Source organism: Ictalurus punctatus, chromosome 15 (genome assembly GCF_001660625.3).
Source record: "Ictalurus punctatus breed USDA103 chromosome 15, Coco_2.0, whole genome shotgun sequence".
Classification (NCBI taxonomy): Eukaryota; Metazoa; Chordata; class Actinopteri; order Siluriformes; family Ictaluridae; genus Ictalurus; species Ictalurus punctatus.
In genome coordinates, this window is record NC_030430.2 from 6,113,389 (window position 1) to 6,127,027 (window position 13,639).

Genomic DNA, 13,639 nt, shown 5'->3' on the forward strand with positions numbered 1-13,639 from the left:
ATCTTTTCCTCGTCTTATACAACAGCAATTTGGGATTTTTTTATTTGTTAAAGAATGACACATCCACAATACTAGTGATCACTTTTGTAATAACAGCTATTATTCTCTTGTGAAGTTAACAGGAAAAAAAAAAACGCAGCTTGGTGCTGAACATGTTCTGTGGAAAATGTAAAGTTACAGCTGTACCTCTGACTGTTACAGAGCGATGACACTGGAGACTCCTTCCGGAAAGCTTCAGCATATCAATGATGATATTTTTCTTTGTTAAAGCACAAGATGTTATTATTAGGTTTAGATTACATGGTGCGTCTGCCACAAAAGTCACCGTGAATGGGTTGTTACTATAGAAACCATACTGTATTAGACCAAGCTCTTTGATGTACAGCTGTCACTACTGCCAGAGCTGCTGTTTTAGAAAATTAATCAACACTTTCTGACCAATCAGAGTCGAAAATTGAACAGAGCTATGGTCTAAGGAACCAAAACCTATATAATAATTATGAATTAAGCAAACTGTAACTCAACAAAAGCCTGTTACAGCTATGTTAAAAATAGATAATCGTAGGACATTATGTTCGGTCCTAAATGGTAACATGTAGCACATACTAGACCATAAACTATAGAAATATATATATATATATATATATATATATATAATTTATTTAATATTATTATATCCTTGTTTTATTTCAAAAGAAATGGCATCCCATAATTCATAATCCCATCACAAGTGCTATACAAATAGCACACAAAAATCATTCCCTGCATATTGTAGCATTCAAATAATGTAATATTTATTTACCTATCATAGTATTTATGTTTAAACCCAGACCCAGAAAGTTCGAACCGCTCCACTCTTCACTCAGCACCAAGCTTATTAAAACACAGGCCCCCTTGGAGCTCACCCAACCTGGCAGGCAGGTAATTTTGTTTAGAGTGGAGACGTACACGTGATTTGTTTCTCCAAGGGTTAGGTTTCTGGTTACACACCATGAAAATCAACTGCTTGAAATACTGGTGTTTGTTTTAAAAATTATTTTATGGTGGGATGTTAAATAAGGACATTATTATTATTTACATGTAATGAACGACTTTTCCTGTAGAATGATCATTCACTAATGGTGAAACAAATGGGGGAAAGAGAGAGAGAGAGAGAGAGAGAGAGAGAGAGAGAGAGAGAGAGAGAGAGAGAGAGAGAGAGAGAGAGAGAGAGAGATTTTTGCTACTTTATTCTCCTCCAGCTTCTGTGATTATTCTGAATTTTGAAATACCTGCTGGGCTTCTTTAATTGCGTCTGCAACTCGTCTTCACTGGGGAATGGAGTGGTTGAATGAGAACGTTGCTGATTAGCTGATTACAGGTGCACTTTATGTGATTAACAGGTTCTCATCTCAGATTAGGAAGACCATTGATATATGGTGACTGACTTCATTGTTAGTGCCATTAGGACACACACCAAAGGCATAGCTAAGGGGTTTGAACCCCGCTGAAATATGCTAATTCATGGGTGGATAACATAGTACACATAAAGCATAGCTGATTATACACACTGTATGGCTCACATACTATATGGGTGTGATGCCCAGGTGTCCACATACTTTTGGCCATACACTGTAGTATACGCCACATAATTGTGCCTAGTTATATAATGACATTTGTAAAATGTCTACAAAATAATCATTATGATTCCTCAATATGTAACAGCCCCAGATGTCAAATGAATGACTGAATGAATTTAAATGGCTACCAGCTGCTATGGTGAGGAAAACGATGAACTAATCAGAATGTGTTTGGAAGCTACTAGCCAGCTAGCTCCAGTCTGAGCATGAGGATATCAAGGTGACAACTGATAAAGGTGTATTTCAGAAACAGGAAAAGTAGTGTATATCTGGCTATATAATACAAAATGTCATTTTCGCTCACTAGCATGTTATTTGAATCATTATCAGTGGAGCTGTCATAACAGTATTTCATTTCCTATTTTTATTAACGTTATTAATATGACAAGAGGATATGACGGCAGCCTATACACCGTGCCTTAAATAATTAAATGAATATTCTGAATGCCATAACCACATGTAGTGCTGCCTAGCATCACTCAAAGTGCATGAATGTGAAACATTTCCTGCTTTACTTCAGCTGTAGCCAGAGGATTAATTTTTAGTTAATTTAATTGCCCTTTGATTTGAGGAAAGAATTTTGCTACTTTAACCACATCTGAGGATGACTTATACAACGCTTCAGGATGGCTGCTATGACAGTTTTTTAGCTCAATAACCCCCTTATGTCCACATTTATACATAACAGTCTGTCATACGTACTTGATTAGTCGTTAAACACTAAACAACTGGGATAATTTTATGATTGCTGTTTGCTGTTCTTATATGTTAGCAATGTTAGCTTCACAGTTCCAGTGCACAAAGAGAGAAGTATAACTCCATTTGGGTTAAGGGAAAACTTATGAATGTAATATTTTTGCTTAACTATCATTTTAATTCATGACAATGTGTTTGTTATTTGATTTAATTTTTTTTTTTTTTTTACACCAATTATTTATTTTAGCTTACTTTATTTTAGCCAGCTAGCTATAGGAAGCCTGGTTAGCTTGTCACTGATAGGGGGTTGTTATTGGATAAAAGATTGCTGGTTGCTAGGCAGATTTACTGTTTGCTACAGCTGTATATTATTGATTGGTTTGTCACTAGTGGGTGTGGTTTAGGTGTTGATTAGCATGTGCTGTGAAGGGGATAAACAAGAGGTTATAGGTTGGTTATATAAAGTAATAATTTCTGTATTTTCTTGTTTTTAAAGTTGCTTCATTCAGAAAGGGGGAGGAGTATGACGCAATTTAAAAAACAGCATGTAAATAAGGGTTCATGGAGAGACAAAAAAAAATTCCATCAAAGTTTTTCTCTTGTAATCTCTAAAAAATGTTTTTTTAAAAGTATAAGAAACCTTACTAATGTATTAGCCAAAATACTGTGAAACAGAATGTCTGTTGGCTTTATGAGGACGAAAAAGCAAGGACCAGAAAAAAGTAAGAAATGACAATGAAATCCTTTTTTTCCATCCTGTTCTGATGGGAGCTATAGCCTGTTGTTTGGGCCATCTGTGTGTGTGTGCCTAGCTTTGAGGTGAATGAAACAGGTCTTTTTGGTGTTCATATCTTGTGTTCTTATTTTCTCATAACATGCCCAGACGTATGTGTGTGATCTTGAGTGGACATGGCTATAGAGGGATAGGATTCAGCCATGTTGTTTCATTTAAAAAAAAAAGAAAAAAGAAATCTTTGCCAGTACGCTTCACAATGAGGTCTGAAATATCCCAGTGAAAATTGTCACATTTTTTATGTTCACAATACTTAAAAGAACCCAAATGTGCAGAGGGTATGAATCTGTGGTTGCTAAAATAGTTATTAAGCAGAACGAAGGTGGTGTGTGAAGCGTTTTAGTCTTTGTTAGTCGCTTTGAAGCAAAATATATAACAGCCCAACAGAGATGAAGAAGAAGAACGATAAGACTGGTAATTTTCTGACTGTGTAATAATGTGTAGTGATTGATGATCTGGTTGTGAGTGGCTTGTAGTGGTTGATGGCTTGATTGTGTGTGGTGTATAATAATTGGTGATCTGGTTGTGCATGGTGTGCAATGATTGGTGATGCGCATGGTGTGTAATGACTGGTGATCTGGTTGTGCATGGTGTGCAGTGATTGGTGATCTGGTTGTGCATGGTGTGCAGTGATTGGTGATCTGGTTGTGCATGGTGTGCAGTGATTGGTGATCTGGTTGTGCATGGTGTGCAGTGATTGGTGATCTGGTTGTGCATGGTGTGCAGTGATTGGTGATCTGGTTGTGCATGGTGTGCAGTGATTGGTGATCTGGTTGTGCATGGTGTGCAGTGATTGGTGATCTGGTTGTGCATGGTGTGTAATGATTGGTGAACTGGTTGTGTGTAGTGTGTAGTGATTGGTGATCTGGTTGTGAGTGGTGTGTAGAGTGTGTATAGTGAGTGTGTTGTACCTGTGTGGTTGCTAAAGAGAGAGAAAACAGCAGGGCAGGGGGCCTGGACGATTTCGCCAACTGCTGCTCTAGGCCAACACACTACAGAGTCCCATGCTGGGAGGCAGCCTACACACACAAACACACACACAATTTGTACAACTGCCCAATTTCAGTGCAAATTAGCTGTTTTGAAGCAGTTTCCTCAAAAAACACAAAGTGCTAGAATGCTTTAGATTTCTGAGTTAATAATCAATATGATCGACAGACAAAGTGAATGCACTGGTTGCTGACTGGTTGGATGTTGGTGGCCACATCATTTTTTTTTTTTTTGTCAGAGGCGCCACAGAGACCACAGTTTCATCTCTAAGTGGATTGTATTTTATTGCCATGTCAACTGTTGGCCCTCACGATATATTACAAAGTGTTCTGATGTTTCAAAAAAAAAAAGGAAATTGCTTGAAAATGCGTGCTGTCTCGCGGTCTTTAGAAAAGTGTCTGCCAAATGAATAAACATGAATGTAAATCTAGAACTCTACACATTTTAAAAGTCTGACCCGTCTGCCCTGAAGTGCTGAGGTTTTCATGTTCAGCGATTCCTCTCAGACAGAGCTGCTCTTCTCGTTCCAACTGGAATATATACTCACACTCCGGGTGCAAACTTGCCCAAACCTACAGAGAGGAAGAAAAAGGAGATAAAGACGGGAGAGATAGAGCACACTTGAAATGAACATAACGATAAGAAGAAACTGAGTAATTGAATAAATATGAATTACATTCACAGACATTTTCCTTGGAAGCTGCATCTGAGCTACGTTCTTCCTCTCTGATAAAAATAACGATATCTGGCCTTTTCAAAAAAGAAAAGAAAAAAAGAGCCAGGGATCCCATCAACCAGGGAAAATAAACTGCGAGGTCAGGTGCATGAAAAGGAGAGTGAGACGGATTTAATAGACTGACTTATTGTGCAGCAGAAATAGGACGACAGCCTACGTTAATAAAGCTGTCACAGGAAGGTAGTAGGAGGCTCTCCGTATTTGCTGATGGTCACTTGCCAAAAATAGCATGCTGATGCAGTAAAAGCTGGTATATTTAGAAATCAGACTTCATTTTTGTTTGCAGTGGACAGCAGGAAATGGGGCAAACTGAATATAATACGCTTTCTGCTCGAGCGTATTTTATGCATCAGGTGGTATTGCTTCTCTCCGTTCTGTCCCAAACGAATCACTGCAATAAGAGTGCTACATTAAATGTTTTTCTTCCCTGCTAAGCCTACCAATTAGCTGAATCATGATTACATTTGAAGTGTTTATTTCCTTAAAATGGTAATTGAGTGCACATGCAGCCCAGTACAACTAAAGACTGTCATGACCTACATTATCCCATACAAAGGATTTGTTATTGCATTAAACATCGACTTTTAGGCTCAACCATTTTTGTGAAGTTTTCAGTGAGTCTATATTATTTTAGAAGGTGTCTCCAGTGCCAGCAATTTTGCAATAGCTGTATGTTTTCCCGATACAGTCTTTAGGACAGAGGAGTTTGAGTTTATCTGCTTTCTTGATAGCATGAAAAGTTGTGTCCATTTTTTTTTTGTCTTAACTTCAAGAGAGAGAGAAAGGTGAAGGAATGCTTCACATTATCTAAGGCTAATAATAAAGAAATAAAAAGAAAACATTATTTAATGTCGTTTGTTTCATTGATATGGTTAAGCATTTGGTAAGGAAAGAAGGCGTCTCCAGTGTCAGTATGGAGATAGCTGCTACAGCATAACAGGAGCTAACTTGTTCACACTGATGTTCCACAACATTAAACATAACTGTGAGTGGATAAAATGCATAATATGTCATTCATCAGAAAAAATGAACCCTCTACTGCATGACTTATTGCATTTACAAAAAGTTTTATTTTTTTTATTACTTGAATTAGTTAAAAGTAATAAAATGATTCTAATTTTTTTTTAAATATAGTTGGTAAATTGATGTCGTATGTGCAATGGTGGAAAGTATCATATAATCAACAATAACACAAAATGTATGAGATTACAATTCCAATTAAGCATTTTCCAGTCGCAGATTTATTTATTTTTTGCCACCTAGTAAGCATGTAAAAGTTATATCTTAATAAATAAAGGATATACAGTTGTAAAAAGTATGTGGATGGATTTACTCACTCGAAACATTAGATCCAAACATATTTTGGGTATCTGAATTGCATTTCATTGCATTGCAGTGACACTGGGGGAAGCAACATTTTGCAATATTTCTCAAATTTAGATAATATGCTGCGATACGTATATTAAAGGAGTAAACACTTCAGAGCATGCTTCTATACGAAAATAATTAGTGATTCAGTGGTGTGATCCAGACTGGCCAGATTAATTGATTATTTTCCTATAACAGCACAACCTCACATTTTATTCATTTTACACCACAGCAACTTCCCAACAAATTTTTTTTTTTAACCCTTTACTGCATGGTGCCGTTCATGTCCTTTATGAATTTATCTCAGAGCTTTTGATAGGCAATAATACTTTAATAAAATAAAACTTTTATTTCCCTATGTAACTGGGAAAAGAGGGCTTTAACTTTACCATAAAATGTCATGGCAGATGACCAGAAAGTGCTGTTTGCACTTCCTTTCTGGATTCACATAGCATGGTGAAGGTCATCCTCGGAGGGCTCTCGAATTTTTATTAATTGTTCAATATTTAGGAAAAACTGCTTAAAAGAGAAAAAAGATGAAACACTATCTGAGATAAGTTAACATTTATTTTTTGTGATTTAAACAAGTTAATCTATTTTCAGTATTTTATGATATGATAAAATGTAATTGTTGCCATATGGCAACAACATGCGATAATGGAACTGTGATATATGCATTGAAACAGGCCTACATAGCAAAAAAAAAAAAAAAAAACACTACGCATCTCTAAACAGTATATTTACATTTTCTCACATTCAAAGTTTCAAGAGAAAGAATTAAAAAGATATTTTATAAATCTAATATTTATTTGTGTTGCATATGTTATGGTGGTTCATAACAGATTAGACAGGACAAGTACAAAAGTACTCAAGAGTTATGGACCAAGCTCTAGAGTGAGTTTAGTGCTACATGAATCGTGGATATAATCTAGAGGTCATGTCTCCACACTCACAAAACAGCCACTTATGGCTGATCCATTTCTCTGCTTTTCTCCTCTTTCACTTTCAACTGAACGCTGAGCACTTTGCATGAAAGACATCCAAATCGGGACGGTTTTCTCCGAGACAAATGCTATTCTTCATGGAAATATTCATGCATTTGATGACTGTGTGATGAGATGCCCTGCGTCTCGTTCCCTCTTTTGACTTCACTGGGAGCGCTGATCACTCTGAGAGAAAACTGAAGCAACGTCGCCATATTATTTCAGTTATGAGAAAACTTATCACCTGCCTATACTGATATTTTCGGTCCAGTAGTGCCAGTATTTCAACACTATGACCCCAGACTGAGCACTACAAAGGGAAAAAATGCCTCAAAGAGTTATTTCTCAGCATCAGAGACGGCAAGACGAGGCTCTTTTTATACAACACATCGATCCGTCATTATTTCGGAGCCGCAGTTTAAATGACACCGGTGAGCTGACTAATATTGGAGTTTGTCATGACTTATGGAGAATGTCACACAGCACCTGTGGCACCCATTATGGTAATTATTTAAAAGATGCATTTCAAAGCTCACGTGTTACATTCAAATGGGGGGGACAATTCTAGCATGCCATTACTGAGCCTTTCCCAGTCTAAATGCGCTGATACAATGCATAAGAATGAGAAGCCAGGAGGTTATAGCTGCAGCGAGTGTTAGACTTGTGAGTAATTTGCGCTCATAGGATTGCTCTTCGAAAATCAAATCCCATTCTCCCCCCCGTTCTTGTTCGGAACAACATGCATCGTTTTTTTTTAGTATTTCAATCAGTTTCGGAAATAATGAAACGGAGCAAAGCTGAGGCTAAAGGTTTACCAGGAAGCGGAACAACAATGAATCGCTCAATCAAGGCTGAATCGAGTGTGTGCTATATTTTAAGATAAAATCACAGCATGGTGACACCAGATTCTTTTGAGACTTCATAAAAAGGAACATGAATACGAATACACTCAAGAGTAGTGCGTTTAAAACTGTCTCAAATTTATTTCTTTATTTTTTTAAAAGTTGTATTTAGCGAGCAGAGATCATAACTATCCACAGGAAGAAATTCACCTAACAAAACGCAAACTAGCTTGATTTTGCACCTGCGACGGGGTCAGTGTATGTTTCAAACTATGCCACTTGGTCTAAATGTTAATATTTAATAGTTTTTGTTCAAACTAGGCTATAATAGAGTCCTGTCTGAAACTATTGGAATGACAAAGGCAATTCATTTGTTTGTGCTATGCACCAAAGACATTTGCGTTTGAGATCAAAAGATGGATATGAGACGAGAGTTTAGGATTTCTTTTGCTTTTATTGGGTGGTCTGCTACAAAAGTTCTAGGTTTTATGTTGTTTAACACATCTAGATTTAAATACCAGGATATTTCAATCTAGATGTGTTAAAGAACATAAAACATAGAACCCTTTGTAGCAGACCATCCAATTAGGCAAGCAAAAGTATAGGAAATAAATAAGTCTTGAAGTAAATTAAAGTAAATAACACTTATTTGGTTGCATATCCCTTGCCTGCAATAACTACATCAAGCCTGCGACCCACTGAGTTCACTAAATTGTTGGTTTCTTCTTTTGTGATGCTTGTCCAGGCTTTTACTGCAGCCTCTTTCAGTTGTTGTTTGTTTCAGGGGGGTTTCTCCATTCAGTCTCCTTTTCAGGAAGTGAAATGCTGCTCAATTGGGTTAAGGTCTGGTGATTGACTTGGCCAGTCTAAAACCTTCCATGCAAGCCCAAGCCATGACACCACCTCCACCATGTTTAACTGATGAGCTTGTAGGTTTTGGATCATAAGCAGATCCTTTCTTTCTCCACACATTGGTCTTTCCTTTACTTCGGTAGAGGTTCATGTTGCTTCAAGAATGTTTGTGGCTCATCTCTGTTTTTCCAATCTGGCTTTCTGATTCTTACTGCTGATGAGCGGTTGTGCATCTTGTTGTATGGCCTCAAAATTTCTGCTCTCGAAGTCTTTTTCGAACGGTGGATTGTGATACTTTCACGCCTGCCCTGTGGAGGTTATTAGTGGCGTCATTGATTGTTGTTTTGGGGTTTTTCCTTCACAGCTCTCACAACGTTTCTGCCATCAACTCCTGTTGTTTTCCTTGGCTGACATATTCGAAGTCTGTTGCTCAGTACAACAGTGGTTTCTTTCTTTTTCAGGACATTCCAAATGCATTGTATTGGCTACGTACTGTATTTGGCGAATGTACCGTATTGGCTATGCCCACTGTTTCTGCAATGCCTCTGATTGAATTTCCCTTTTTATTCAGCTTCAAAATGGCTTGCTTTTCTCCCATAGACAGCTCTCTGATCTATGGGACAAATTGGGTGGTCTGTTACAAAATGTGCTGTGTTCTATGTCGTTTAACAAGTCTACATATAAATACCAGGAAATAAAAGCAGAAATTCTAAACTCTCTTCTCATATTCATTTTGATCTCAAACCCAAATGTCTTCAGTCTACAGCAGAAAACATATGAATCGCTTTTGGTTTGCTGTTCCGATAGTTTCCGTAGGGGACTGTAGAGCTTACGTAATCAACTTTCTGTAGATTCTTCCGAGACTTTAAAAAAAAGGAACACATGAATATGAGTAGTTTATATTCCACTTCAAAAAAAAAAAAAAAAAAAAAAAAAAAAAAGTGCTACTTTTACTCGACACGGTCCATTCCATTTAAGAGCCTGCACGAGAGGAGTGCAATCTGACCAGGAAATGGGAAACAGGTCTTACTCACAATCCATTTCTGAGGCAGGTTCACCCATGGAAACTAAAAACCAAACGTACGTACGTTAGGACTATGTTATGACACGAAGCAGCTACAATTTTTAACTAGCATTCAATTCTGAACTCTGTAGCTCATTTCCTAAACTGCGCCTTGGAATGCATACTGTGGTTTAAAAGTTTCCATGTATATGCTCAACTCAATGTTTCTAAAATTTCACGTACACATCAACACAATGTTTATCATGCAGGATGCACCAGGGGGAAAAAACTAAACAAACAACAACCCAAAAACCTGTCCTTAAGAACTTCAGTCATGTTTACAGAGTGTGTGCATGTGTGTGATTCATTTCCCCTATGGATTTTGGCATGGCACTAGGGCGCAGGTTAATATGTGAGGTAGGTTAACATTATATGCCTTTTAATCAAATCTGCTGCCTGACAAGGCGACTTGTCATTAACACGGACAGAGCCTAAGGCTTTTCCAAAAGAAAAAAGACTTCAAAGCACTTAGCTCTGATGGAAAAAAAAGAGAAAACAAAAACCAGGAACGTTGGCAAGAATGTTTTTAAGGGGCTTTCAAACCTCTAATTCCCGTAGGCTGAAAGACTGAATCAGGGTGAAAGTCAAAATTTTTTGTTTATGTGGTTTGGTTTCACACTGCACATAATAAAACTAACCAAAAAGCAAGAAAACTGTGGGCTGAGGAGGCAGTACCGCTGAAAATACACTTTCACGAAAAGCCTGTTAACACTTTTTAAATTTTTTTTACTATTAATATGTTAACATTCACTCACTACTGGACTTTGTTTCTTTTCATAATGAAAGAACATCTCCGTCCTCTTCATTTTGTCTTAAGGGTGTGCGAATTTTTGCACACAGCACTACACAGTGTGTTTTCTTTTCATGTAGATTGAAGTGAATTATGCTTTCTAATGCCTGTAAGTGCTTTCTAATTCCTGATCAGTAAAAGCCTTTATAATTTCTAGTTGAGAAAACTTCCATTTAAATATGTTCAGGAATGAATAGGGTTCGGGTCTTTTTTGTTTTTGTTTTTTTGCTACACCATCTGCAGTCGGTTTGAGTTTGTGTGTGTAATTATGTTTCTCACTCGCATTTTGTACAGTTGGGAGGAGAATAGTATTCAGGATGAGGTCATAGTTTTTTTTATTCCCATTACAGCTGAGTGACTATGACGGCGAATGCATTCAAGTTGAATGCGGCGCCACTCATATAAAAGAAACAGGAGGGGGAAAAAAGAAGAAAAAAAAGGACGAAGGAGTTAAAGTTTATTTTGTGCACGTGAAAAGTGAGGTCAATCTCATCTTCAGTAATGCACCTCCAGCATTTTAGCAACACCCCAGAGATAAGAAAGCCTCCTGGTTAATGCACAAGCATAAGGCGGTGAGAAATTACCCACGGGTTCTGCTTTGCTCTTTATAAATGCAGATCATGGAAAGCATGAAATGGAGATAAATTTTCATTGATAGAAATGCTCGGAGGTCTGTCTGCCTTTCTGTCTGTCTCTCTTTCTCTCTCTGTGTGTGTATGTGTGTGCGTATAAAAGTGAAACTGTTAAGACAATCATTACTTATCCTAATTTCACATCAGATGTTACCTTTGAGGGAAAAGAGCCTGATTTAAATGTCACTGATTTAAATGTCATTTAAACACTGCGGTGAAGGAAAGTGAAACCTCAGGAGTTACTAAATGCATTTTTCTTCTGAAACATTTACATCACATTAGCATTTTGTATTCATTTTAGAATGAAAAAAAAAACAAAAACACATTTTTTAAAGAGCTGACGATGATAAAGGTGCTGCAAGTTTCTCTCAAGTCACCAGTAACAAGTGCAAGATCCATCTAGGAGTAACTGAACACACACACACACACACACACACACACAGCCCTACACTTAAGCGCAAGTACTCAATGCTACAGAAACTTGTCAGTCTGCTAAATTGCAAGACTAATAACAGTAGAAAGTACACACAGTGATTGCTTGGACCAACCAGGACTCAAATAAGCACTATTGAGATGGAGGTCAGTGGATCCCGAAGTGCACAATTATGACGTGATCAACTCGGCAACGCAATTTGTACTTCAATAACACAGCCTCACAGCTGCCATTTTGTAAGAACAGGTTACAGACGTGCGTAATCATTGACATAAGAACGATCCGTGCATTTCGACATGAGCTTTAAGGATATATTCTCTGTCCGTTTAACACTGTTGACATTTTTCCATCGCCGCTACAAAGGACGTGGGAAGCGGGGATGCCGAGGGTGGCCGACTTTCAGGATTTCTTCAACTGCAAATGCAGCTGATAACATGAGAATAATATATAGATAAAGAACTAAAGAAATAATAGGCTAATCGTTGATCATTATTTATTGATGATTCTCTGTAACAGGACAAGGAACGATTGTTTATAGCTGCTATAACGTAACTGACAACATGGATTGAACTCCATGTCGGGAAACAGACTCCAAACAGAAGACGTCCCCATATCATACAATTATGTGCTTTTATTTGCTAAATAAAAACACGTTTTTAAACTGCTGGGGGTTTTGAATCCTGTGTGTTCTCCATGTGCTTCGGGGCTTTCCTCCAGGTACTCTGGTTTCCTCCCCCAGTCCAAAGACATGCATTGTAGGCTGAATGGCATTTCTAAATGATCTGTAGTGTGTCTGTGAATATATATATGTGTGTGTGTGTGTGATTGTGCCCTGCAATGGGTTGGCACTCTGTTCAGGGTTTGCGATTTTTGGCTGTCAAAATAAATTGTTAAAATAAATAAATAAATAAATAAATAAATAAGAAATAAAAAGTGTAAAGCTGGCCTAACAGTCCGAGGGAAAGCTGTAAATTTCCAACAGTTTTCCCGACAGTTGTTCAGGAAGGAGGAGGTTGTGCGTGTGTACCTTTCATAACCGAAAGTGCCTTAACTGCATGGTCATTAAAAGCATCACACACTGATTTTCAACACCAAATTACACAGAAACATATTTAAACATAGCAGCTGTTCCCATCACGACTGTATTCCACTGTCACTTGTCATTTCATGCTGTATTAAAATGCATGCAGTGTAAAGTATTTATACATAAATCAAGTCAGATGAGCTTAATACAATGCCGTTGTATTATTTCTTAAAGGGATAGTTCACCCAAAAATGAAAATTCAGATTTTAGATTCGTCAAACCTGTGAGATTTCTGTCCCACCATTTACAGTCCAAGTAACCAAAACGTTCAAGCTTCACTTCAAGTTCATAAAGGCATCGTAAAAGTGATCCATGCGAGTCCAGTGGTTTAATACCAATTTTATGAAGTGATATGAATGCTTTGTGTGCACAAAAAACTCAAATTAATTCTTTATTCACAAACTATATTCACTCCCGCATAGATCACGAGAGAACCACGACGCATGTGTGTTGTGTTGATGTGAATTTTCATTTTTGAGTGAAATCTCTCTTTAAGTGCATTTCAGAACCTCTGCTAATGGCATTTAACACTATTTTATGCTAATTTCTTGCTAGTCGGTTAAAATTCAATATTAATGACCAGATGTTCAAATCCCAGAACCGAAGTAAGCCCTTAATCAGGACCTTTAATCCTATACTGTATACAGCTGCATTAAGGCAACACAATATGCTTCTTGGTTCTAAGATTTTCACTCTTTTCTACAATTTTTTCAATACAAATTTCATGAAACAATGAAAGTTTCTAGCTTTTTTGGTCT

At 37.4% G+C, this 13,639-nt stretch overlaps 1 protein-coding gene across 1 annotated transcript in view; it reads right to left on the reverse strand.

Annotated features, from left to right (window-relative positions):
- ghrhrl (growth hormone releasing hormone receptor, like) overlaps positions 1–13,639 on the reverse strand; it is a 42,330-nt gene that overhangs the window by 16,815 nt on the left and 11,876 nt on the right. Inside the window, exons 2-3 of the mRNA XM_047160544.2 lie at positions 4,556–4,670; positions 4,020–4,127 (exon numbers count right to left, since the gene is read on the reverse strand). Of these exons, the coding sequence (XP_047016500.2) occupies positions 4,020–4,127; positions 4,556–4,670 (223 nt within the window). The remainder of the gene's footprint in view (positions 1–4,019; positions 4,128–4,555; positions 4,671–13,639) is intronic.